Source organism: Scyliorhinus canicula, chromosome 14, assembly GCF_902713615.1.
Source record: "Scyliorhinus canicula chromosome 14, sScyCan1.1, whole genome shotgun sequence".
NCBI classification, from domain to species: Eukaryota; Metazoa; Chordata; class Chondrichthyes; order Carcharhiniformes; family Scyliorhinidae; genus Scyliorhinus; species Scyliorhinus canicula.
The window spans coordinates 23,204,657-23,232,639 of record NC_052159.1 but is presented as its reverse complement, the minus strand read 5'-3'; the positions used below and the strand labels follow the sequence as shown (position 1 = coordinate 23,232,639).

Below are 27,983 nucleotides of genomic sequence, written 5' to 3'. Positions count from 1 at the left end.
TTCAGTTGAATTACAACCTTCTCTGTTCCTAGTCTGTCTCTTTGCCCAGCGTAGAGTTGTAACTAAAAGCGAAATACTGAGGATGCTGACCTGGATGCCGCAGTCTGTAGCAGGGTCATATGAACTGGAAAAGGTAACTCGGTTTCTTTCTCCACAGATGCTGCCAGACCGGCTGAGTTTTTTCTAGCATTTTCCGTTTTTATTTGAATTGTAACTAACTGCACCAATGAATGAACTGAGGAAAGGCATTTTGCATTCCTGCTTTGGTGTGTCCTTGTGTCAAGGTATTCGGGAATGAAAGACCATGTGGCATTGATATCGGTGAAAGACGATATAGGCACAGTGCCTTAGTCTGTGGAATCGCTTGACAGCGGCTCTGCACTGGCCATGGCAGATGTCATGGAGTATTGAGAATAAACACCCTTTAAATGACATTCACCTACTGAAAGCGAATGATTACGATATGACCGATCATTAGACATTTTCCATTCATTTTCAGTTAATTTATTTCATTGCAACACTGAATGCGCCTCTAAAGTACCTTATTGGCTGTAAAGCGTTTGGGACATCCTGCAGCTGTGAAAGTTAGAAATCTCAACAAGAGTTTAAAAGAACCTCAGCGCTCCCGTTTTCATTTATATACTCCACACACTCTGAAATGAATGTCTTTGGTTTACCACGGTAAAGCATCCTGGGGCATCTGTTGATCAAAAGTATGATCGTGTGGTGTCTCATTGGCAGTGTGTTCCTTTTTGCTGACGCCTGATGATTCACACACTAAAGAGATGACATTCTCTTAGTGAGTGTAAAGCAACAAAAGATTTGTTGGAAGGAATATGCTCTATATGTAAGACATATTATCAACTTGATAGGATTGTGAGTAGTGAATCATTTTGGGGATTAAACTACAGACATTTATGTCACAAAGATTTTTGTCTTTATGGTTTTGCAGATTTAGTGACAATTGACGTTCTTCCCATTAATTCACAGTGACCTCAAGATGTGAATACTATTTTGGTGCTTGATTTAGGATTTATCCATTTACAGCGCAAAGCACAATTAACTCTTTCCCAACCCCAGTGGCTGCCGTACGGCTGGCTTTCATCAGGGGGGACTGTAGATGGTCTTGATGTGCAACCTCGGGCAGCTCAGGCGCCAGGAAGCCCAGTTGCAGCTTGCATTGTCTCGGTATCAGCAACGGCTGCCTGGGCTGGCTGGTTGATGGGTAACCGCAAGGCAGGGTGGCAGTGGCAGAAGCAAAATGCTGTCATCCTGAGAAAAAAGAGCAGTGTAGTGCTGCCTAGTGGCATTGCCACACCCTCTGAGGTGATGCTTCAGCAATTATGACGACATGCTAGAGATGGGGGAAGCGATGACATAGTGGCATTTTCACTGGACTAATAATCCAAAGACCCAGGGTAATGCTCTGGGGACCTGGGTTTGAATCCCACCTCAGCATATTATGTAATTTGGAGTCAATTGAAAGCTAATGACGGCCATGAAACCATTGTCGTAAAACCCCATCAAGTTGCTATGTCCTTGAGGGAAGGAAATCTGCCAGCTTTACCTGGTCTGGCCCACATGTGACTCCAGACCGACAGCAATGTGGTTGGCTCTTAAATGTCCACTGAATGTGAGACACTCAGGGGCAATTAGGGATGGGGAAAAAATGCTGGCCTTATCAGCGTTCCCCCCCCCCCCCACTGAAATGAACAAGAAAAAAACAACACTTCTCGGCCTTTTGGTTAAGATTAAGCATGAGATGAGGTGTAATGCCTTTTCTTCTCAGCTTGTGGTGACCATGAATTGGATTCAATTTGAATTGTTTTTTGGAGCAAGCATGGAGATGGCTTGCCCTGTCCATTCCGTGCATTGGGGCTTAAACTTTGCAACTCTGAGAAAGGAATAAAATGTGCTGGACTGCTGGGTTGGAAGCTGCAAGTCCCTGTGAATGCTAATATCGGCAGCTATGATAGCAGCAATCTGAGTCTGCACCACAGCAAGCTGAGCTTGCGAGACTTTGCTTTGAGATTCCAATGCAGCAGCAGACATTGGGTGGCTTCCACCTGTACTGCATTGGAAAGTGGCGACATCGGCCATCAGGCACTCTGTCATAGGTTGAGTCACATGTGTTCTCATGAAGTTGGCCACCGCTGGAGAAGATGGAATCAAAGCTCTGTGTAAGGTCCTGTACCAAGTTGCTGCAGGTATACTTCATCCTTCTTGGCATTGACCACAGGTTTTCAGGGAAACCTGCCAATACACCAAGCATTTGCACATCCACCAGCCTTCTTCTGTTGGTCACTGCGTTGGAGTCCTAATCTTTTTTTCGTTTTTTTTTAATTTAGAGTACCCAATTCATTTTTTTTCCAATTAAGGGGCAATTTAGCATCGCCAACCCACCTACCCTGCACATCTTTGAGTTGTGGGGATGAAAGCCAAGCAAACACGGGGAGACCAGAGCCAGGATCGAACCTGGGTCCTCGGCGCCGTGAGGCAGCAATGCTAACCACTGCTGCCCATTGGAGTCCTAATCTGAGGGCTCTGTGGTTGTACTCGTGTAAACTCACCCTCAACTGAGCAGGCTATTTATGCTTGGTGTCACCCCACATGTAGATCTCCTATCTCAACTATCTTTAATGTATGCACATTGCAAGTATATGTGAATGCGAGAGCCAGTGGCAGTGTTTCTTCAGCATCGCTGCTTGGGTATCTGAAAGGAGAAAGACACGAGGGTAGGGTTGTGGTGAGGGCAGTGGGGGAAAGCAGAGGTCCTTGCTTACACCATCAGCAGCTTTTAAATCAGTTGATTGTGCTGCAATTGTATAAAAATGGTTGATATCAACCTTTGGTGCCAAAAAAGAACAAGTGTTTCCTTAACTAAAATCTCTCTCACAAAATAGAATTGTGAAGCTCTTTCACAGTGATCTAAAAATTGCATTGAAACGAGTTTTAAATTCATGCATTGGCTTTACCAATAACACAGTGATAGAGAATGCAGTTTTAATATAAGGTGTGGAGGAGTTGTAATGTTTCCTGTAATCGTGTGAAATTTCATTGAGCTATTTAATTATGTGTGCATTGCAAATCTAAGCTTTCCTGATGGTTCATTTGGTAGATGCACCATCTGGTGTGGACCAGTGTTGTGCTGACTCGCAAAATTCCACATTGGACCCTTTTTCTAAACTGCGCTCGGGTGAGTTGAGCTCAACCAGGCTGGAAATGGACAGCTACTGTTCGCCCTGTTACTTTTAAAATAAATGGGTGGGAGGGAAGATGGAAATCATCCACGGATTCCTCCCCCGACTTCAACTCGAAAATGTGCTTTGTGTTGGCATGTAAAGCCTAACTGTGACGTGCCCCCATGGCTGAACAGCATTTGAAGAATAGTCATCTGGTTAAGGTGCTGAAGGTCTTTATGCTAATTGCAGTGTTAGAGAAGATCCTTTGCTCTATGTCTGAATAGTGTTGAGATTATTTTTATTTAATTTAACCACTCAAGGAGCCATTTGGCTCACCGTGCCTCAGCTGGTTTCATCACCCCCTTCCATGCCAACTGCACTCACTGCGTTTCCCTATTGCCTGATCCGCCTGCCAGTTGCACTGTAGTATTCTGCTTTAGTGATTATGATCAGGAAATTGCCAATGCTCAGAGCTTTATTTTGAGCACATACTTCCCCCTGAAGGGGTAGTTCTGGGTTCAAATTCCAGCGCAGCGACTTGAGAACAAAAGACGCCCTGTGCAGCGCTGAGAGTGTGCAGCACTGTCTGAGGTGCTTTAGATTTTGCGTGAGGTGTTAAATCTCTCTGGTGGATGTCACACTATTTTCAAGAAGGGAAAGGGTATGATCCCTAGAGCCTTGGCCAATATTTATCCCTCAATCAATATTAGAAAAAAACAAATTACCTGGTCATTATCACATTGCTGTTTGTTGGATCTTGCTGTGTGCAAAATGGCTACTGTGCTTACTACATTATAAAAATCTCTTTAGAAATACTTAATTGGATGTAAAGAGCTAGGGACCCAGGTGCCGTAGGTAGCACTGTAGCACAGTGGTTAGCACTGCTGCCTCACAGCACCATGGACCCTGGTTCATTCCAGCCTCGGGTGACTGTCTGCGTGGAGCTTGCATGTCCTCCCCGTGTCTGCGTGGCTTTCCTCCGGGTGCTCCGGTTTCCTCCCACAGTCCAAAGGCCACAGGCCATGCTAAATTGCCCCTTGGTGTACAAAGACGTACAGATCAGGTGGGATTACAGAGATAGGGCACTAGAGTGGGCCTAGATAGGGTGCTCTTTCAGAGGGTTGATGGGCCGAATGGCCTCCTTCTGCACTGTAGGAATTCTATGGTTTCATCGATGTTCTGAGTTACGGAAAGCCGCTGTTTAAATGCACATCTTTGTTTTCCCTGTGAGTAAGGACATTGTTAATCATCTCCAATCTCTTAACTTCTCTTTCTTCCTGAGGAAGAATCATAGAATCCCTACAGTGCAGAAGGAGGCCATTCGGCCCATCGAGTCTGCATGGCCCCCTGGATCGTGCACCCTGAATAAGCCCACACCTCCACCCTATCCCCCTAACCCAGTAACCCTACCTCACCTTTTGGACATGAAGGGACAATTTAGCATGGCCAATCCACCTAACCTGCACATCTTTGAGCTGTGGGAGGAAACCGGAGACATGGGGTGAAAGTGCAAACTCCACACAGACAGTCACCCAAGGCCGGAATTGAACCTGGGTCCCTGATGCTGTGAGGCAGCAGTGCTAACCACTGTGACACCGTGTCGCTCTAACACTGTTTAACACTGCCAGGGGACAACTGTGAGCATTTAATTTTAAGTAGGCCCGGAAATTGTGCGCCTTCTTCTCAAATACAGAAGGGTGGTTGCCACTTGGAGTTTTATAAGTAGCATTTAAAGAGTGCTCAATAGCAAAATAAGAATCCAGATAATCACATAAAAATAAGATCAAGTGAGAGGCATCTTTCAAGGGATTCTATTTTCCCGTTGCTTGTCAATGGAATTTCCCATTGTAACCACCCCACCCATCGCTTAACCCGCTGGTAGGGTACACTGGCAGCAGAAAAAGTGAATCCCAACGATCAGAGAATTCCGGCCACGATTTCTGTGCATTGCTCACGTTGTAAAGCAATCGGAATCATATGATGGCTGTCAAAGTTAAGTGCTATTTTGTTGCCTTGTGTGCAATGCTGATTGACCAGACAGGTGTTGAAAGAATAACTTGCTAATTGTTGGTTAACCTTTAGGTATGATACCGCGTTGATGTGAGCCAGACTGACCTGAACCCAGCTATGTCTGTGGACTCAGGTCATATAAATTGGAGAGTCTCTTGTGTGTCAATCGCTGCTGTTAGTCTCAGAGCCTCAGGTTGCTGTCCTAAAGTAGCAGCTGAGAGGCCCCCTTCCTTATCCACATCCTTCAGAGCTTTATAGCTGACATCCTGAGCAAGGTCGGGTGCAAGGCATACTACATGAAGGTGGGTAAATGGAGTCGAGGTGCAGATAAGCCATGAACCAATTGAAGGGCGGGGACGGCGTGATGGGCTGAATGGTCTGCCCATGTCTCATATGGTGCAGTTCCACTGGGCACACCTCCAAATGCATAGCTTCCAAGTGCACAGAGAGGATGAGTGGATGCGAGCCACCCTACACCATTAAAATGGAACTTAAACACTGTGCAAACCCATCGGGAAATTCCAGGAATTCCCAGAGGGCACAAACGGAGTGGAGGTTCGGACATCCCGTCCACCTTTTATCACTTGATTTTGAATTTAAGAGATGAGTGCTCACTACCTTGCAGGGGAGCATTTCTTTAGCAGTTGGAGTGATGCACACTCAATGGACACGAAACGTAGGCGTTGTCTGAATCAAAAGGCTTTAATCAGCAAGAAGTGAGCCCAGCAGCAGGAGTACAGAAATGGCCTGGCTGCTGGGGAACACTGGTTCTTATACCCCGCCTCATAGGCGGAGCTACCTTTCTCTTGACCAATGAGGATACAGAGAACACGATAGTTGGGCCAATGGGCAGCGAGCCCTCTGCACCAATGGCAGCTCACACGCCCAGGTACCGTAATACCCCTAGTCATACTACCACATGGAGCATTTCTTTTGGCAGGTTAAATGCAGAAATAATAATATTTTTGTCAAGGTATTGACCAACACTTTGACCTTTATGATTTGTAAAGATAATTCGCTCTGACTGAGATACTGTGACTCCCTTAAAAATATTTAAATACTTTGCAGAATTCAGCAGTAAATCTCCTTTTCACAGAAACCACAATGAGCATGTATGAATTGGTTGTTTTTTGTGATTTTTTTTTCATTTTCCGTAGAAGGAGGCCATTCAGCCCATCGAGTCTCCACCAGCCCTATTGTCATGGGAGTGTCCCTTTAAGAAATGTTTTTGTCTTATCACATGGCTTCAATGATGTCATTGTGTGGGTGGAGCTAGGCTGTGGCTCTGGGTTTTTACCTTCATTTTTGAGTTGGGAGTTGGGCTGTGGCTCTGAGTTTTACTTTCGCTTTGAGTTTGAACTGGTTTGTACACCACAGGTTGAAAAGGTTTTTTTCTTCTTACCTGCATTTAAAAAGCTGTTTCCAGGCTGCTTGATAACTTGAAAAGAAATAACTGTTTTCTGGAAGGAATTCAAACCTGCTGTTTTGGAAAGGACACAAGAGCCTGGAATAAACCTTGTTTTTGATTAAAAGGGCTTAAGTCCTCTGAATAACCCTTGAAAGACAGGCCCTTGAGCTCATTGTAACCAAAATCAATAAACAGTCGTAGGTCAGGTGATTTGCTTTGGAGTTTTCTAAACACTGACCCATAACATTATGAAAGAGCAGTCTACCTAGACCCACTCTCCCACCCCATTCCTGTAACCCCACCTAGCCTTTTGGGCACTAAGGGACAATTTATCATGGCCAATCCACCTAACCTCTACATCTTTGGACTGTGGGAGGAAACCGGAACACCCGGAGGAAACCCACGCAGACACGGGAGGAAAGTGCAAACCCCACACAGACAGTGACTCAGGCCAGAATTGAAGCCAAGTCCCTGGTGCTAACTACTGTGCCACCATTGACTATTTTGTTGGATGTTACATGAAAATCAACAGTTCAGAAAAGTTAGAGAAACAAAAGTTCATTTTTTTTTCTATAATTCATAAATTTTATTTGCTTTTCTTAATTTCTTGCTTTTTCACGGCATTAACCACTCTATGCTGAGAACTATTTCCGAGGTATTGATGTGGCCGGCCAGACTGATGATATATGATTGCTCTGCATTTTACCTCCTTACTATTCCACATGTAGCTGAAGCGAATACAGCCTCAAACGGCCATCATGTAATGATTAACAAATGCCTTCATCTGCAAAACAATTTGCCTTGAGGTCTTTAGTGACCTCGGCCCTTCCTAAAAGCTCTCTGCAGCTGGTGAAGTACTTTTGGTGTGTTGTCACTCTTGTTATAGACAGCACGGCAGCCAATTTGTTCACAGCAAGGCCCCACAAACAGCAAAGCGATAACATAGAACATAGAACAGTACAGCACAGAACAGACCCTTCGGCCCTCGATGTTGTGCCGAGCAACGATCACCCTACTCAAACCCACCTATGCACCCTATACCCGTAACCCAACACCCCCCCCCCCCCAACCTTACTTTTTAGGACACTACGGGCAATTTAGCATGGCCAATCCACCTAACCCGCACATCTTTGGACTGTGGGAGGAAACCGGAGCACCCGGAGGGAACCCACGCACACACGGGGAGGACGTGCAGACTCCGCACAGACAGTAACCCAGCCGGGAACCGAACCTGGGACCCTGGAGCTGTGAAGCATTTATGCTAACCACCATGCTACCGTGCTGCCCTAACGACCAGATCATCTGTTTCGTGAGGTTGGTTGAAGCTTTCGCTCTTTCCTAAAAAGACAGATCTTTCCTAAAAAGATCAATGCCGGTAGACCCTCCTCCTGCACCCCCCCCCCCCCCCCTCCCCCCAGGTCCGATAGCCCAGCTGCCATGCTTAATTCAACATAACCCCTGGTGAATAATTTCGGGGAAAGGTGATTATTTTCCATGCAGTGTGAGGATCTGAACTCCGTTTGACCCCGACATCATGGTGCCCATAGTCAAAATACTGCCCGACACCTCTGACAATGCAGCAATCCCGCAGTACTGCACTGAATTGCCAGCCTGCACTTTAAGCACAAACTTCTTGAGTGTGTCTTGAAGCCACAAACCCCTGGTGAGAGGTGGGCGACCTAATATGACATAAAACTGAACCTCTCCGGTCAGGCCATTGAGGGAGTATCGTTTCTGCTTTTCACTTTATCTAAGCTCTTAACTTTGGAATAATTGTGTGTACAGCTACATAGCATGCCCTTAATACAAGTGCTGCAACCTGAAACTGTCATTAAACATGAAGCATGCATTCAGTGGATTTATAATGAAAAACAGTTAAGTTCTTAATTGAAAAAGTTAGATTATAACACTTTCATGTTTTGTTGAACTAATCTGGAAAATTGCCATGCCACAGTCTATTTGCTTAATTGATCATCTGAAATTTTGCTGATTAAATTAAGCAAATAAAAACTGATTATAGTACAGGCTAAATAACTAGCTGATTAACAATGTATTACAGTTTGACTTGGTAATGAACTGCTGAAGGTGAGCTCATGTCTGCAGAGAATTAGTATGGGACTCTGGATTACTCTCCGACATCATTACCACTATGTTGCTGCCAGTGCCCCCCACACACACCGCTGGAGAAGTGCCTGCGAGGGTGGGAACTTTAATGCTGGAGGCTGGGTGCGGGCTAGAGGCAGGCACATGTGTTCTCATATTGTAATACCTGTCTGTACCCTCAGCCGAGCCTCATTATGTACACTTGGCTCAGAGCCCAGGCAGTTATTAGAATACTACAACAGCTGCTCCCCAGAGGAACCATTGTTTGATATACAGCTCAGGCTCGCTGATCTCTGTGGTCAATTCTAAAATGTTTGTTGACAAAAATTAAGTGCTTTCAAGGTTTTTTTTTATACTTCAAAAGTTCCTGGATGATTAATGCTTTTATTAGCTTGCAGTACATACTCTTTTCAAACATGGGAGAAGGCTATCAATTGATTACATTTTTCAAAGCATTTTAGTGTGCTCCCGAAAATTAAACAGCCTGGGAATGGGGTCGGGAATCCAGGAATCTGGACGAGTTCGCCGTTTCTAAAAGTCTTCCTCTTTACGCTAAGAATCCTGGATTAATATTCTTTCCCAACTCTTGCTGACCAAAGCTGTTAACATTTTATAGACCCCGATCATGTCTCCTTAAAACTTTACTCTCGGGAAAAGGTGTGCAACTCTTATTTCAATCACTAAGTCCCAGAATTCTGCTGATTCCCATTATCTGAACGTCTCCCCCTTTCCTACTAATGTCCATGTTAATTGTAATATTAAATGGATGTTTAATTGTATTCCAATGCTGACAACAATGAGGAGTCTTGTGCATAGGAGCTGGGTTGATACTATGGTCGCAGGCTGGAGGTATTTGATTGGATTTGTTTATTGTCACGTGTACCGAAGTACAGTGAAAAGTATTTTTCTGCAAGCAGCTCAACAGATCATTTAGTACATGGGAAGAAAAGGGAATTAAACAAAATACAAGAAAATACATAATAGGGCATCACAAGATATACAATGTAACTACATAAGCATTGGCATCGGATGAAGCATACAAGGTGTAGTGTTAATGAGGTTAGTCAATAAGAGGGTGATTTGGGAGTCTGGTGACAGTGGGGAAGAAGCTGTTTTTGAGTCTGTTCGTGCGTGTTCTCAGACTTCTGTATCTCCTGCCCGATGGAAGAAGTTGGAAAAGTGAGTAATCCGGGTGGGAGGTATCCTTGATTATGCTGCCCGCTTTCCCCAGGCAGCGGGAGGTGTAGATGGAGTCCATGGATGGGAGGCAGATTCGTGTGATGGACTGGGCGGTATTCACGACTCTCTGAAGTTCCTTGCGGTCTTGGGCCGAGCAGTTGCCGTACCAGGCTGTGATGCAGCCCGATAGAATGCTTTCTATGGTGCATCTGTAAAAGTTGGTAAGGGTTAATGTGGACATGCCGAATTTCCTTAGTTTCCTGAGGAAGTATAGGTGCTGTTGTGCTTTCTTGGTGGTAGCGTCGACATGGGTGGACCAGGACAGATTTTTGGTGATGTGCCCCCCTAGGAATTTGAAACTGCTAACCATCTCCACCTCGGCCCCGTTGATGCTGACAGGGGTGTACACAATACTTTGCTTCCTGAAGTCAATGACCAGCTCTTTAGTTTTGCTGGCATTGAGGGAGAGATTGTTGTTGTTACACCACTCCACCAGGTTCTCTATCTCCCTCCTGTATTCTGACTCGTCGTTATTCGAGATCCGGCCCACTATGGTCGTATCGTCAGCAAACTTGTAGATGGAGTTGGAACCAAGTTTTGCCACGCAGTCGTGTGTACAGGGAGTAGAGTAGGGGGCTAAGTATGCAGCCTTGCGGTGCACCGGTGTTGAGGACTATTGTGGAGGAGGTGTTGGTGTTCATTCTTACTGATTGTGGTCTGTTGGTCAGAAAATCGAGGATCCAGTTGCAGAGTGGAGAGCCAAGTTCTAGGTTTTGGAGCTTTGATATGAGCTTGGCTAGGGTTATGGTGTTGATACGTAATGTGTAAATCTATAAATCTGTAAGTAAAAATTAATGCATGGATAAAGATTTGGCTCCTATGTTGCCTGACTATCTGAGCTTTAATACGAGTGAGTTGTCATATGAGGAAAGGTGTGAGGGTTTAGATTTGTATCCACTCGAGTTTTGAAGAGAATTAGCAACTTTATTGAAATGTTTAAGATCCCGAGTGATATTGACAGGGTGGATGTGGAGAGGATGTTTCCCATTGTCAGAGAATCTAGGGGGTCACTTCTATAAAATAAGGGGTTCCTTATTTAAGACAGAAATGAGGACAAACCTTTTTTCTTAGAGGTGCGTGAGTCTCTGGAACTCTCTTCCTCCAAAGGCAGTGGTAGCAGAGTCCTCAATTGTCTGGTCCTGCCCACTGCATGAATCGTCATGGGGCAGACAGGTAATTTGACAGACCAGCGAAAGGTCCGTGGACCTTGAGTGGGAATTTCCATTCCCGGGGAGGGCAGGACCTGAAAATCCAGCCTAGAGTCTTTGAATGTTTTTAAATTCTAGATAAATTCTAGATTAACAAGGGAGTGAAAAATTATCAGGAGGGGTAGATAGGAATGCGCCAACTAGGGGCTTGTTAGGTGAATTGGACATTCTCAATTCTCTCTCCCTGTACCTGAACAGGCACAAGAATGTGGCGACTAGGGGTTTTTCACAATAGCTTCATTGCAGAGTTAATGTAAGCCTACTTGTGACACTAATAAAGGTTATTATTATCTTCTTAAATGGCGAGCAGAATCGAGGGGCCGAGTGGCCTACTCCTGCTCCAAATCCGTATGTTTGTATCGAATATCCTGCAATTCCTTCGAAAGAAAGGATCCCAGAATTACACATGGCCCCGACGGAGATCTACAGAAAGTTAAAATAAGCAGTTGTGACTATTTTTGTAATACCTTGAGACGCAACTTACTATTATACTTGAAGTGCATTAGCAAAGAAGATTTGTGCAGATGCTTTGATTCAATCAAAAAACTATCTACAAGGACAGATTGATTGATGCTATTTTACAGCAGAGAAGGTTAAAAGCAGCCACAATGCAGGTTTTTAAAAGAATACGTTGATACTTTATATTCTTCAAATGTAACTGGTCGGCACTTGACATAGCACCACGTCACAATTCTGGTCATTTTTTGGCTTGCATGAAACTAGCCTTCAAATGAAATATTAAAAGGAATATATCAAGCATGTAGTTTTCTATACTACGTGGCTCATTCGAGTGCATTAATATTTCAGACTGGCATCAGGTACCAGTGAAAGATACAGATTCTCTCTGCGATCAGATTAAGCAAACTGTATATCCTTCCGCAATGAAAGATACCTTTTTTCAGGGGGTTTGACAGGGTGGATACTGAGAGAAAGTTTCCCCTTGTGCAGGAGCCTAGAAATAGCGGGTGTAGATTAAAATGAAGAGGTCTCGCATTTAGTACAAAAGGCGAGGAGGGATTTCTTCTCCCTGGTGGGTCATTAGTCTTTGGAATTCTCTTCCACAAAGAGCAATAGAGGCTGGGGCATTAAATATATATTAAAGATTGACGAGGGAGTCAAGGTGTGGGATTATCTGCCATCGGAATGCTCCATTTTGCCAGCAGCCCGGCCGTTTCCCGACGGCGTGAGGCTGCCCCACAATGGGAGACCCCCATTGACGGTCGTCGGAACAGAGCATCCTGCTGGCAGGGTGAGGCAGAAATGCGACGGGGCAGAGAATCCAGCCGAAGGATTAAGTGGGAGAGACAAGAAAGCCCCAATCAGACTAGCCACAAAGTTACTGAATGCTGGAGCTAGCACGATGAGCTGAACTCCCGGCTCCTATTTCTTATGATACAACTATGAGCTCATCCCATCCCATCTAAAAATACAAATGTCTAACTATTGACAAGAATTCTAACCTTTAGAGCAGGGTTTTAGAGCCCTCCCCCCCCCCCCCCCCCTCCCCCTTGCCCCCATCCGCCTTTAGAGGGTTCCCCAGTGCCAGGACAGCCGAGCCACGGAAAACGGCATAGGAGGGACTGGAAGACCCTGCTGGCGACACATCTGCCACTGGGAAACACACCGTGGGTAGACGGAAAAATCCCGTCATTCGTGAATGTCCGATTAGAATCACAGTGGGGAAAAAAAGCAGATATTCTTTGGAAACTTGAACATTATGCAACCAAAGAGAAAATCTTTTTATGTTGTACCTGTTGCCAACATAAAAAGTACTCGCAGCAACTACCCGAAGGTTGTCTGCACAAGCTTCAAGAACTGGTCAAAAAAATTGTTTCCGACAAGAGGTTTAGCTTCAATATTCTCTTGCCAAGGAATGCTCCAGACGGATTCTTCAATCCGAAGAGGATAGATTAGATGAATCACCTGACCATTGTTCTTGTGTTCTTTTATTTGTTGTCAGTTGCTTCTTACCATCTGATTAGCTTCTGTTTGGCAGTTTAGGGATTTCTTTACTATTATTGTGCCCAATTTCTTCCACGCTTCAACTGAAGAATTGAGGAAAATATAATGTCATTTGGGGGGGGGCACGGCGGCACAGTGATTAGCACTGCTGCCTCACAGTGCCAGGGACCCGGGTTCAATTCCGGACTCGGGTGACTGTCTTTGTGGAGTTTGCACTTTCTTTCCGTGACTGCGTGTGCTTCCTCCGGGTGCTCCGGTTTCCTCCCACAATCCAAAGATGTGCAGGTTAAGTGGGTTGGCCATGATAAATTGTTCCTTAGTGTCCAGGGTTGTGTGGGTTAGGTGGGGTTACGGGTTTGCAGGGGTAGGGTGGGGTATGGTGCTTCCTCAGTGGGTTTGTGCAGACCCCATGGGCCGAATGGCCTCCTTCTGCACTCTAGGGATTCTATGATTCTGTGACATTTGCACTTCCATTTACCACTCTGTAACAAAGCTATAACAGTGCCAGATTTCCAAAGTGTAAAGTGATATTAATAAGCACATTATTTTCCGCAGGCTAACAATAATCGCAGAATGCCAACTGCAGCTCCAGAACTTTCCAATGGATGAACATTCTTGTCCCCTCATCTTCTCCAGCTGTAAGTATTGACTCAGTCAAAAATAGTTGACGTCTAACAGAAATCTGATTACCCATCAAATTATCTTTGTTTTAGGCAGTACGGTTGCTTACTTTTTAGGAAGCCTGGAACTGTTTTGATGCTTCAGCACATTGTACCACAGAGCGGTTCCTAGTTAACAGCCTGACGCATAATCAGAGAGCGCTGAGGGAGAAATTGCAGTGAATGATAGCTCTCTCGCTCTCGCGTCCTTCAGCCGGTGATTTGTGTGGAACTTTGAATCATTAATTTCGGCCTTTGTTATGTGCCACTCTTGAATTCGCATGGTTATACTGAATTCTGGAAAATACTGTGTCAGAGATTGCCTTTAACTGGGCTCTGTACGTCTTGACCTTAAATGGCAGAATAGGGGTCCTTGTTTTGAATGTGGTGCCCGTCTTTAAAATGCAGAGTTTTGAGTAGGAAAGCAAAAGGGTATTCTGGGCTGAGAATAACTCTGGCTGTAACCATTGTGTCATTGGGAAAATGTATCTTTTGCCATACCTGTTACTACTGAGATGGCCAAGAAAAAGTGTTTCAATTCCTGCCAGGAATAACAACCGAAAAATGTTTATGGTGCCCAGCATGTCATACCCAACGGAACTCTAAACGTTAGTCCGACCGACCGGATCAGCCTCAAAATGGAAACTTTGGCCGCAATTCTCCAGCCACAGCGACTCACTTTTCCCATCGATAGCGCCCGCCCTGCAAGAGGGTTCCCCGGTGGCGTAGGGTGGTTGCAATGGACAATCCCATTGATGAGCGGTGGGAAGGTAGAATCCCGCCACCAGCGACTGGTGCGCCACCGAGAAACGTGCGGCTGGGAGGACCGGAGAATCCTGCCCAATAATTCAGAGCTAAAAATTATACAAATGGGTAGAAATAGGGGCTTGATTCTCCGCCCCACTTCTCTGCCTCGACCCGCCGGCGGGATTCTCCGTTACGCCGGCCGGTCAATTGGATTTCCCATTGTAGGGCAGTCCCACGCCAACGGGGAACCCCCGGGCGCCGGCAAAACAGGGAATCCCACCGGCGGAATCCCGCCCATGGTCTGATGGTGGCGAAGTGAGATTGGGGGGTGGGGGAGGGGGGGGGGGGGGGGGGAGGGCGATGCGGGGGCGGGTCGAAAGCAACATAAACAGAAGTGAAGAATAAAAAAACATTTCAGCAAAAAGGATCAAAACATGAGGAAAAATGTGCTTTATAATTTTCAATGAGTTGTGAAGATATATGCTGTTCAAACAATCTAATGACATGGAGATGACTTTGTTCCCTGCTGACATGAGGAAACCCTTCACAAATACTTAATTGGCTGTGAAGCACTTTGGGATGTCCAAGGTTGAAAAAGACAGTGGTATGAAGGCAGGTCCTCTCTTTTGTTCATCAGCAATATGTAAATTAAGCGGGTTAGTCCCAAAACATTGTTAATATGCAACGACTTAAGTTCAGACTTATTTTAAAACAATAATCGGAAATTTGTCCATGAATCATGAATGTCTTCAATACGGGGCACAGTTTAATAAACAGAGTTAATAATTTATTAAAACACCTGCGATGAAATGGGATGTATGTGACTTGAATTGGCAATTCTCCCAGAAGTGCAGCACAGGGATTCCCTGGCACCTTGAAGCAAGATGGTGCTGCAAGGATGGTATTTTTCTCAGTACCGTGTTTGATTCAAAGCACGGAGAGTGTGCCTGGGGGTGCTTTCGCTGAGGGGTCTTCTGAAATGTTGAATTCAAAAAGTGTGAGATCTGCCACATGTCCTGTCAGGGGCATTGCCTGGGATTGGATTGGACAGAGTTGCAATTAATGTGGCCCTGTTGTGTTATGATGCCTTTCATGGAGACCCCAGGCATCCCCAGCACGTGTTTCAGTAACTCAAAGGACATTGCAGCCTTGCAGTGTTACCACCTGCCTGACTTTGGATTCGGAGCATTTTTTTTTGTGTGAGCCAATTTTAAAAAGATTTGAGTGCATGAGCAACCAGACCTTAAACGCCCGGATTGTAGCAGACCATCACCTAAACTATTACTCTGAAATTGCTTTCTCTGCTTTCTGTGGAGGCTCGTGGTCCTTAGAATTCCAGAGAGATAAACTTCAGAACAGAAATTACACCACGTGCAGCTCCACCAACTTCATCGTCAGCATAGTTTTGTTTAGAATTGGAAGTCTTTTTCTCCAAAGTAAAGCTCATATGTGTTCCATGTCTGTGTCTCACGATGTGGATTATTCATTATTGGCTCATTAGAATCACAGAATCATCAAACAGTTGCAGCACATTTGAAACCACCCCCCACTCCCTGCATGCTGGCTACTAAACTAGTTACACTCCCCTATCCTTTCCCCGCGTGGCCCGGCAAGCCCTATCCCCTCAGATAATGAACCAAATATGTAAAGCAAATGTCACATCTCTGGCCCTCTTTCATCTTGCCATCTGCCTGGTTTTACATATGGCAGAGGTTGGCAAACACAGGCGGATGGAAGGCAGCATCGGTATTTAAAAGATAAAGGGCTGGATTCTCCATCGGCAGGATTCTCCGTTTCGCCGGCAGCGCACTTACGCCCGCGGATTTACCGGCGATGTGGGGGTGCCCACAATGGGAAACCCTTTTGGCCGGCTGCCGAGAGGGAGAATCCCGCTGCTGTTGGGGTGCACGCCGCTCCCGAAAACGGATGGAGGATCCGGCCCAAGTTAATTTGGAGCTGGTGTTACAATGGATAAGTGCTTCTATCTACTTTTCCATTATCTTTTAGACTACATCCCCATTTACAGGATTCCCTGTGACTGCACAAATGAACAAAGGAATAGGCCATTCAACCCCTCGAGCCTGCTCCACCAATCAGCAAGATCACAGCCGATCTGCAACCTCTACCCCATTTTCCCTCACAATCGCCCCTTGATGGCTTTAATACCTTGAAAACACAGGTACAGATCTGTATGCTTGGGAAATTAGTGAAATAGTATTTCTGTTTGAAATAAAGGATCAAATTTGACAAGGGGTGTGATTCACGGCTGCTGTAGTGCCGAGAATCATCTCGTTCTTAATGGCACTTTGCTGGGGGGGATTTTTTGCCTTGGGGGGAGGGGGGGGGGGGTTCTTCCCGCCGAGGCACACTTCGAGAAACGTCTTATTGGCAGGAACGGCTGCTTGCAGATCAGGACGCCATTTTGTCTGGCTGCTCCGATTTCTCCCACAATTCCATCTTCAACCTCCCTCCCTCCCTCCCCCTCCCCCCAACTCGGGAAAGCCCCCAGAAACCCCCCCACCCCCGTCACTTGGTAAGGCCTGATCCACGACAGTGCCAACCTGGTAACCGGGTCTCCTGGCAGTTCCTGGGTACCACTGCCAAGGTGCCAGGCTGGCAGTGCCAAGGTGCCTAGGCCAGGGGAGTGCCAGGCTATCCACCGGCCCTGTTCTCGACCACCGGGGGTCTCCAATGGCCTGTGAGACCCCCCCCCCGAGATGTCATTACGACTGGTCCAGTTTTGTGAGGAACGGATCAGATAAATTGTTTACCAGTTAAACTCTCGATCATCAGTGTGGTGTTCTTTGTAGTTCTAATCCTTGGATGGTTGGTGTAGTGTTCACAAAGACCACAAATAGTTATTATACTGAACAAAGCTAAAGATTTATTTATACTACTTAATTAGATTCAACACTTACCCCTGGATAATAAACTGTTGATAATAAACATACAATCTATACTCAACTACTGCTAATCTCTCCACCAATACAATAACTATGAACTTTCCTACAGTCTGTCCTCGAGCTTTCTCCTCAACCTCTCACCCACAAGGTTATATAGTTCTACATCTTGCTCCCTCTAGTGGTTGATTTGGACATAACATTAACCCTTACAGTTCTGTACATTTATCAGAATGTCACATCCCCCTTTCTTAGGAAAAAAGGTTATAAACACTTTGAACATTACATTGTGACGGTGATTACAGATGAATAGTTATTAAAGTCATTACAAATGCAATCTATTCGGTGGTTTGCTCGTTCTTGTTGATCTTCTCAGTGGTCTTGTCGAAGTATGCAAGTTTTCTTCCAAATTGTCTTGATGCATTGTTGTTAATCAAGGATTTGGAAAGTCAATGTTTTGGAAAATGGCATCCTGAGCAAAAATGTTTGGAGTTTGAAATGGAACATGTGTTTTTTTTAATCTGCAGTAATGTTCTTCTATTTCTCCTAAACATTGTGCCTTTTTCAGTTTGTACCAAATATGATTTTGGTGCAATTCGTCATCATAATATGTTAGCAACATGTGACTATCCACAATCAGAATTTTGTATCCTACTACTTTTAATGTCGATAAAGATATTGTATGCTTGTTGTAGTAGCCTTTTTGTTTTTGTAACCTCAGTTGGTTATGTATTTCTTGGTTATCTATATTCTGAATTGTGATTTCTGGTAATGTGGTATAATTTTTTCTTCCCATTAACATCTGGGTAGGTGACAAACCTGATGACAATGGAGTAGCTCCATATGCCAACAGTGCCAAAGATAAATCTTTGTTGTCATCTAGTGCTTTGCTGAATAGCTTATTAACTATTTCTATGCCTTTCTCTGCTTTGTCATCAGATTGGGGGTACAATGGGCTTGATGTCACGTGGTTAAAATGATAACGTCCTGCAAATTGTGTCCACTCCTAGCTGGTGAAGCAAGGACCATTGTCAGAGACAATGTGTAATGGAATTCCATAGCGAGCAAAAACATAGCGAGCAAAAAAGTCAATTATGACTAGATAGTCATGACCTTTAAAGTAGAATAGATCCATACCAGCTTTCATCCATGGATTGGTGATTAGTTCATTGCTTTCCAAGCTCTCTGCATTCTGCAGATTGATGCATCTGACAAATGCTACATTCCTGCACATGATTGTCTACATCCTTGTTGATTCCAGGCCAGTACACATATTGTCTTGCTCATCTGCGACATTTTTCAATATCCTGGTGACCCTCTTATATCTGTTCCATGATACCTTGTCGGAGGCAAGAAGGAATAACTACTCTGTCTCCTTTGAGTAGGAATCCGTAATTTATAGTTAGGTCATCTTTGATACAGCGAAACTGGAGCAATATCCATTGGGCCATCCTTCTTTTAGGTAATACATTACCTTTTGGAGTGTCAAGTCCTTTTCTGTTTCTTCTCTTTTATAATCCATAGCTTGTTGTCATACATTGGTAGCATTTCAGCAACAAATGAAGCTTGTGCTGCAACAATATGTACTACATCTGAAATTATGGTATCAATATCATTTGTAGCTCTTGATAAGGGGCGCGATTCTCCGACCCCCACGCCGGGTGGGAGAATCGCGGGAGTGCCGGGCGATTCACGCCACGCCACCCTGGCACCTGCACTCGATTCTCCCAAACCCCCCAAAACGGCGTGTCGCATTTTATGACAGGCCGCTCGGAGAATCTCTGCTCGCCGGTTGAGCTGCGATTCTCCGGCCCGGATGGACCGAGCGGCCTGCCTAATCTGACCGGTTCACGCCGGCACCAACCACACCTGGTCACTGCCGGCGTGAACAGCGCGCGACCACTGTGTGCTCACTCCCCTCTCCGCCCCCCACAAGCTTAAAACCGGCTTTTGGCGCCATGTTCACGACGGCAGCGACCAGGTGTGGTTGCCGCCGTCGTGAACCGGTCGGGAACGGCAGGCCGCTCGGCCCATCCGGGTCGGAGAATCGCCAGTCGCCGTGAAAAACGGTGAGCGCCGATTCTTCCGAGCGGGGGTGGGAGAATCGAGGGGGGGCACCAGGGGGGCATGTCGTGAGTCGCCCAGCCCTCCCGCGATTCTCCCACCCGCCGTCGGGAGCGGAGAATCGCGCCATAAGTATTTTCCTGGCATGTAGACTAGTGTGAAATCGTAGCACTGTAGCTTCATCATCATTCTCTGAACTCGTGGAGACATCTTGTTAAGGTCTTTCTTGATGATGTTAACTCGAGACCTGTGATCAGCTTCAGCTACAAAGTGTGGTAAATCAGAAACATAATTATGAATTTTGGTGATGCCTGTCAAAAGACCAAGGCATTCTTTTTCTATTTGCGCATACAGTTGCTCTGTAGGAGTCATCGAGCGAGATGCATACGCTACAGTTTTCCACATATCCTGATCATCTTTTTGAAGTAGGACTGCGCCTATGCCCTGTTTTCTGCCATCAGAGGAAATTTTCATTTCCTTTGTCGAGTCATAAAGCATTAACACTGGAGCAGCGGTCAGGGCTATTTTCATATCTTGCCACTCCTCTGCATGTTCAGGTGTCCATTTAAAGTCAACATTCTTTTTGATGAGGTTGCGCAGAGCCATTGTTCGATTGAATACGTTGGAAATAAATGTCCCACAATGTTTACAATACCGAGCATTCGCAGAATTGCTTTTTTATCAGTCGGTACCGGCATTTCACCTAGGGCATTGGTTTTATCTGATTCCAGTTGAATTACTTCCTGCAATATGATATCGCCTAAAACCTTTAATTTGTGGATCCCAAACTGACATTTGTCATGATTTAATGTCAACCCATAGTGATGAAGTCGGTTGAACACTTCCTTGAGCTTATCACTGGTTTAGCTCACTGGGCTAAATCGCTGGCTTTTAAAGCAGACCAAGCAGGCCAGCAGCACGGTTCAATTCCCGTACCAGCCTCCCCGGACAGGCGCTGGAATGTGGCGACTAGGGGGGGCTTTTCACAGTAACTTCATTGAAGCCTACTCGTGACAATAAGCGATTTTCATTTCATTTTATGTCCTTCTGGAGTATGAGACCAGATGATCACATCATCAATGTATACTCTGACACTCGGAATCCATTCAATGATGGTCTCCATTGCCCTATGAAAAATTTCAGATGCCGATATGATTCCAAATAGTAGCCAATTGAAGCTACATCTACCAAACGGCGTGTTGAAGATGCAGAGCTTTTGGCTTTGAATGTTGAGTTTGAGTTGCCAAAATCCTTTAGTGGCATCCAATTTTGTGAAAATATTGGCATTAGCCATTTCGGATGTAATTTCTTCCCTCTTGGGTACTGGGTAATGTTCCCTCATAATATTGTTATTTTGGTCTTTTGGATCAATGCAGATTCTTAAGTCTCCATTAGGTTTGCATACGCATACCATCAAACTGACAAAATCCGTCGGTTTGGTGACTGTGGTTGGTGATTATATCTGACTGTTGCAAGCTTGGTCTTGAGAAGATCTCTCACTGGAGCTTGCACTCTTCTTGGCGCATGTTTCACAGGCACGGCATCCTTTTTTAGTTTGATAGAGTATGCAAAGAGTAGGGTGCCCATTCCCGAGAATACATGTGCAAACTTGTCCAAAAGTTACCCAATTTCATTTTGTAGCGTGTCTTTCAAATTATTGATTGTGTGTATCCACTTAACTAGGTTTAGTTTATTGCAAGCATCCATCCCAAGTAGCAATTATTTATCAACTTCCACTATTTCAAAGTCACATGGCATACTGATGTCACCATTCCGAACAATGAGACAGCAGGAACCTCTCGTGGCTATGGTATTTCCATTATAGTCAGTCAATTCACAGATTGATTTCTGTATTTGTGGTGTGCTGTATGCTTGCCTTAATTTCTTTTCAGTTATTAAATTTGCGTGTGCTCCTGTATCTATCTCAGACTCATTTATATCAAGTTCGAAAGCTGTTGTATTGGTTTGCTATCACAGTCCATTGCATTAATCCTAGTAATTGCATCAACCATGAAAGAATACTTAAGTGCATATTGAGAGGAATTATCATTTTCAGTTAAGATGTGTTTTCCTTTTCCATCACTCTGTATACTTTGAATCTTCCTATAGTTGTGGTAGGATTTTTGAAATGTATTTGCTGTAAAAGCTGTTGCAAAATGGAACTGTGCTGCAAAGTGGTCGAATTTGGAACAATTGGAACATTGTGTGCCTTTTCAGGACAATTTTTTTTACTGTGGGCATGGTCACAGCGTGTGCACGTCATCATGTTCGTGACGTCAACTCAAAATGCCACCAGCCATTACATGCAATTTTCTGTGCTAAGTTTCCCGACTCCGTGCCTTTTTTCATTTTCCCTGAACTCCCCCTATTCAGAGGATGCTTGTTCACTGGCTTTGCACATATTAATCGCTTCATCCAGCAGCAAAATCAGTCGTCTAAACATTTTTCCTCACAAACGTTTGTCATTAATCCCAAATACAACTTGATCGCGAAGCATAGAATCAGCAATGGAGGAGACGTTACACGACTGCGCTCTTAACTTTAAAGCAGTAATAAAAGAATCTACCAACTCCCCTTTCATCTGCAGCCTTTTTCTGAACATGTAGCGCTTATAGGCCTTGTTCACTTGCTTTTCGCAGTGAGCATTGAATTTCTGTAGCACTATGTTATACTTTGTTTTATCTTCATCTTCAGCAAATTCAAAGGAGTTATACACCTCTAATGCTTGCGTTCCAGCCAAATTAAGAAGAAGGGGTGTTGTTCTCTGATCGGAAGCATTTTCTAGCATGGATGCAGATAGGAAAAACCCTAGTTTGGACATTGTTTACTATTTGTTCTGAAGTAGTCAGGTTTCTTCAGATTCTCCATCTTACGATTCGTCACCTGGGTAGATTTTTTGATCGGTGCAGCGGCGTGATTGTTTTCTTCAATCTTCTTAAAGCTATTCTGTCTAATCTAATTGTTAATTATTTTTGGAAATAAATTCCTGATACCATGCGGTGTTCTTTGTGGTTCTAATTCTTGGATGGTTGGCATAGTGTTCACAAAGACCACAAATAGCTTTTATATTGAACAAAGCTAAAAATGTATTTATATTACTTAATTGAATTTGACACTTACTCCTCAATAATAAACTGTTAATAATAAACATACAATCTACACTCATCTACTACTAATCTCTACACTAATACAATAACTATGATCTGCTCTCACTCACACTATCTTTTCTACAGTCTGTCTTCTAGCTATCTCCTCCACCTCTCATCCCAAAGGCTTAGCATCGATGCCTTGTATAGTTCTACATTTTGCTCCCTCAAGTGGTTGATTTGGACATAACATTAACCCTTACAGTTCTGTACATTTATCATAATGTCACAATCAGGTTAGAAGTGTAAATGTATGCTGACAATTACACAATGTTCAGCACCATTCACAGCTTCACGGAACCTGAAGCAGTCTGCATGCATGAAGACCTGGGTGACATTCAGGTTTGGATTGATAAGTGCCAAGTAACAGTTATGCTACAGTCATGCCAGGCAATGACCACATTCAACAAGAGAGAATCCAACCACCTCCTCTTGACATTCACTGGCATTATCAATACTGAATCCTTCACCATCAACACACTGAGGGATGCCATTGACCATTGAACTGGACAAGCCATATAAATATTGTAGCTACAAGAGCAGGTGAGAAATTGTGAATTCTGCAACAGGTGACCCATCTCCTCACTCCCCAAACCATGTCCACTATCTATAAGGCACAAGTCAGGGCTGTGATGGAATATTCCACACTTGCCTGGTTGAGCGCAGCTGCAACAACACCCAAGAGGCTTGACGCCATTCAGGATAAAGCAGCTTGCTTGATTGGCACCCCATCCACCACCAAATATTCGTTCTTTCTGCCACCAATAGGCTGTGGCAGCAGTGTGTACCATCCATAGGATGCACTGTATCAACTCACCAAGGCTCCTTTGCCAGCTCTTTCCAAACCCATGACCTCTATCACTTAGAAGGACAAGGGCATCAGATGGATGGGAACCCCACCATCCTGTAAGTTTACCTTCATGTCATTCATGGTGACAAAGTGGTTATCACTGTTGCCTCACAGCACCAGGGACCTGGGTTCAATTTCAGCCTTGGGTAACTGTCAGTGTGGAGTTTGCACATTCTCTCCATGTCTGTGTGGGTTTCCACCAGGTGCCTCTGTTTCCTCCCACTGTCCAAAGATGTGCAGTTTAGGTGTTTTGGCCATGCTATATTTTCCCTTTCGTGGCCTAAATTTGCAGGCTCGGCGAGATTACGGAGATGGGGCAAGGGGTGGGCCTACGTAGGGTCGGTGGAGACTCAATGGGCTGAATGGCCTCCTTCTGCTCTCCAGGGATTCTTTCCTGACTTGGAAATATATCGCTGTTCCTTCACTGGCGCTGGGTCAAAATCCTGAAACTCCCTCCCTAACAGCACAGTGGTTGTACCTAAATCACATGGCAGCAGTTCAAGAAGGTGGCGAACCACAACCTTCTCAAGGGCAGTTAAGAATGGGAAATAAATGCTGGCCTAGCCAATCATGCAGTCCCAAGAATGAATTGAAATAATGGCATACGGTTACTTTGTCAAGGTAAGATAGCAGTGTGGAACTGTACTTCAGCAACTTAAAAAAAAACTGAAGGTGGGAAACAAAGAACTCTAAAGTTAGACTTGACCCCTGAAACATTTTATATGGAATCTTTACAAACGCAATAATAGAATTGATTCTAAAATAAATGAACAGTTGTTGTTATATTGAGATTATGAGGTTTTATCTTCTGTCTAATTTTGTATGGTTGGGTACTGAATAAGAGAAAGCAGCCCAATAAATCATGCTCAATATTAAAATTTTTAAACTACTAATATTTTTAATTTTTAACGATTAAATAAATACAATTGGTTTGGGAATGTTTTAAGTGATTAGTTTGCTAAATTAACAAAAACAAATACGTTCAAATTGTTTGTTCAAATAGCTGGCAAATAAAGGTGCATTTTTCAGCAATGTCCCCTCCTTGGTGCTCATTCCCTCTGTCCCCAAGGACTGGCAGAGTTCCCTGTTGTAAAAATACATCCTAAAACAGCAGCATTATATTCTGTAGGGGTTTGTAGCTTCACGCTGTGAGAACAGCACAACTGGGATTAGTGAGGCATGAAAGGAACATGGTGTCATCAGCAAAGCATGCAGGGAACACAATAAATGCAGTGAGCTATGGAAACTAAGAACCGGTGTGTGTAACGATGGTGGCTTCTATCATCTTGGAAGATTTTTTGACAAACACTAATGTACAAAAAGGGTTTTCCATTATGTTATTCTTGCCAGATTTCTCTCTCTGTTTTTATCTATGTCTTTCTTTCTTCCCCATTCTTGCAAGCTACCGTCCAACTCAGACCTTCTTTCCCTCTCCAACCTTGCTGCCCCCCTCCTTAATCCGTTCCAATCTTTCCTAGCACTCTATGTTGTGAATTACTCTAATCAGGTTTCTGTCATTGCTGCAGCACAGAAATTCTTCTTATCAAAGTCACCAATGAAGTCCGAGGTGACCGTGACAAATGTAAACTTCTCCTCATCCTTCTCGATCTGGCCTTTGACATGGTTGGCCACACAGTCCTCCTCCATCATCCAGTGGCTGGGACTGCACTAATCTGCTTCCATGCTTGAGCGGGATTCTCCGACCCCCCCCCCCCCCCCCCCCCCCCCCCCCCGCTGGGTCTGAGAATCGCTGGGGGCCGGCGTGAATCCCGCCCCCGCCGTCTCCCGAAGTCTCTGGCACCAGACATTCGGCGGGGCGGGAATTGCACCGCGCCTGTCGGCGGGTCCCTCCACTGGCGATTCTCCGGCCCGCGATTGGCCGAAGTCCCGCTGTTGTCATGTCGGTCCCGCCGGCGGGAATCAAACCACCTACCTTACCGGCGGGACCAGGCGGTGCGGGCGGGCTCCAGGGTCCGGGGGGGGAGCGGGGCGATCCAGCCCCGCGGGGTGCCCCCAAGGTGGCCTGGCCCACGATCAGGGCCCACCGATCGGCAGGCGGGCCTGTGCCGTGGGGGCACTCTTTTCCTTCCGCGTTCGCCATAGTCTTCATGATGGCGGACGTGGAAATGACCCCTTCCCCTGCGTATGCGCGGGGATGACGTCAGCAGCTGCTGATGCTCCGGCGCATGCGCGGACTTCCGCCGGCTGGCGAAGTCCCTTCGGCCCCGGCTGTCGTGGCGCCAAAGGCCTTTCCCGCCGGCCGGCGGTGCGCCAACCACTTCGGCGCGGGCCTAGCCCCTCAAGGTTAGGGCTTGGCCCCTAAAGGTGCGGAGAAATACGCACCTTTGGGGCGGCCCGACGCCGGAGTGGTTCACGCCACTCCATCCTGCCGGAACCCCCCGCCCCGCCGGGTAGGGGAGAATCCCGGCCCTTATCTATCAAAGATAGACAGAGAATCACTTGCAATTGTCTCTCTACTTGCTGCCACACTATTGCATCTGAAGGTCCTCAAGGAACAATCCTTGGCCTCCTCCTATTTCTCTTCTGCATACTGCCCCTCGTCGACTTAATTCGAGGGTATAGCGTTAGTTTTGTCATATATGCTGACAACACCAAATTGTACCACATCACTACCTCCAACGACACCTCCATGATGGCTAAATAATCAAACTGTTTGTCCCACATCCACTTTCCAATGAGGGGATTCACTGCAGAGATTTCAGGAGGGGCAGTATGTAATCATTTTCCCTGGGTCCGTTGGAGAGATTGTAATCATTAGCGAGAGACTCCATAATGGTTGTGTGATGATGTGACCAAAATAGAATAAGTAAAATAAAAACAATCTCTAATCATAATAATATAAGCATTAAGACAGAGTAATAAGCAAAATGGTATACCCACTCCACTTGTTCATGTTCTTAATAACGGGTCCCGTCTTTCTCTCTATTTATAGTTTTTTTTTCTCTCGTGCACATTATTCATTCACCCTGTCTCTGAGCTCCAGTGGCTGCCTTTGAGCATCTTGCTTTCAAACAAACTTGGCTACTTAATACGTAAACTCACCTGAAAATGCTGTGCAGATCATAGCCACATCACATGTTCCTAGCTCCCGTTTATCAATAGACCTTGGGCATGATGTAATGGAATGGTTTCTAATTGTCATTTCAGGCGGGTTTAGCTGGGGGTATCTCCTTGACTCTGTTGGCGAGTTCCCTACTGCTCCTAACCACACTTAGTCACTTTTACGGGCCCTTGGGAGTTTCTCTCCGGGATAGCCCACACTTAGGGCGAGGTCTACCGGCCGTGTTGTGCCCGAAAAGCAACGTGGCCAGCAGATTCCGAGAGATCTCTCTTCCGGGATCTACACGACTTGCCATGCCTTGCGAGATCTAACACAATCTTGCTAGACATCATGTTGTGAATCCTGCCCATTGTCAGCGGTGTCACTTTCAGGCAAATCTACATATTAGAATGAGACAGCTAGTCTCAGACTAATATGCACTCACGAGATGTTGTGTGACCCAAAATCTATTGACCACAAAATCTCAGCCCTCATGCTTGTGTTCCACCAGACTATTCTGCTTCCTTGGGGGCTACATGTGCACCGAAGCCAATTACAACACCCGTATGCTGCTCAGGTACAGAATAGTCTTCAACCACAAGATCTCCCTGTTTTACACAACCCCCTTCCATCCTTTCTAGTTCATGAACTGAGAGAGGTGTCAGAAAAACCTACTTGTGACAGCCGCATTGGTATCTACAGCTGGTTTCACTGTGAAAAGGTCACATGTTAACATTTAGGTTCAGAAGTTAAAACTATAGACTTTCAGGATAAGGCCAAAAGAACATGCAGTGAGAAAGGACAGGAGCCATTTACCATCCGAACCCCAGTGTTAATCAGGACGATAAATGGAAGTCTGTGATCCTTTGTTTCCTCTGGAACAGTACCCCTTTTTTATCAAGAAATATTGAAAGAAAGAGCCTTGACTCAAGCTGCAGGGCACCAGCAATATTAACAAGAGTCGGGAGTGCAGCTGAGCTAAGATAAGAAACAATTGAATCGCACATAGCTTGGCCGTTAAAAGCCAGTCAGCATAGACGAAAAGTAAATTCTGGGGCAGGTCAGGGGAGCCATTGCTTTGTGGGTATTCTGTGAGGGTCTCCCCCTTGGCTCAATAGTTGCCTCCAAATGAGAAGGTTGTGGGTTCAAATCTCACTTCAGAGATAGAATCCATGCAGTGCAGTGCAGATGGAGTGCTGTACTGGTGGATGTGCCGTTTATCAGCGGCGACATTAAACAAAGTTCTAGTATCTCCTTGCAAGTGCACATGAAAGATTCTGTGACAATAGATCCACAGAGGACTCTCTCTGCTGTGTTGGTCAACATGTGTTCCTCAACCAACAGTTATGACCTGGTAATTTATTTAATTGCAGTTAGTAGGTGTTTGCTGATAAAGCTGCGCAAATGCACATCATGAATTCCCCCTTTCTAAGCTGATTATGAG

The 27,983-nt window shown here is 45.2% G+C and overlaps 1 protein-coding gene across 1 annotated transcript in view; it reads left to right on the top strand.

The window, feature by feature from the left end:
• Positions 1-27,983, top strand: part of LOC119977067 (gamma-aminobutyric acid receptor subunit gamma-3) — an 825,027-nt gene that overhangs the window by 266,600 nt on the left and 530,444 nt on the right. The window contains exon 5 of the mRNA XM_038817636.1: positions 13,668-13,750. Within this exon, the coding sequence (XP_038673564.1) occupies positions 13,668-13,750 (83 nt within the window). The remainder of the gene's footprint in view (positions 1-13,667; positions 13,751-27,983) is intronic.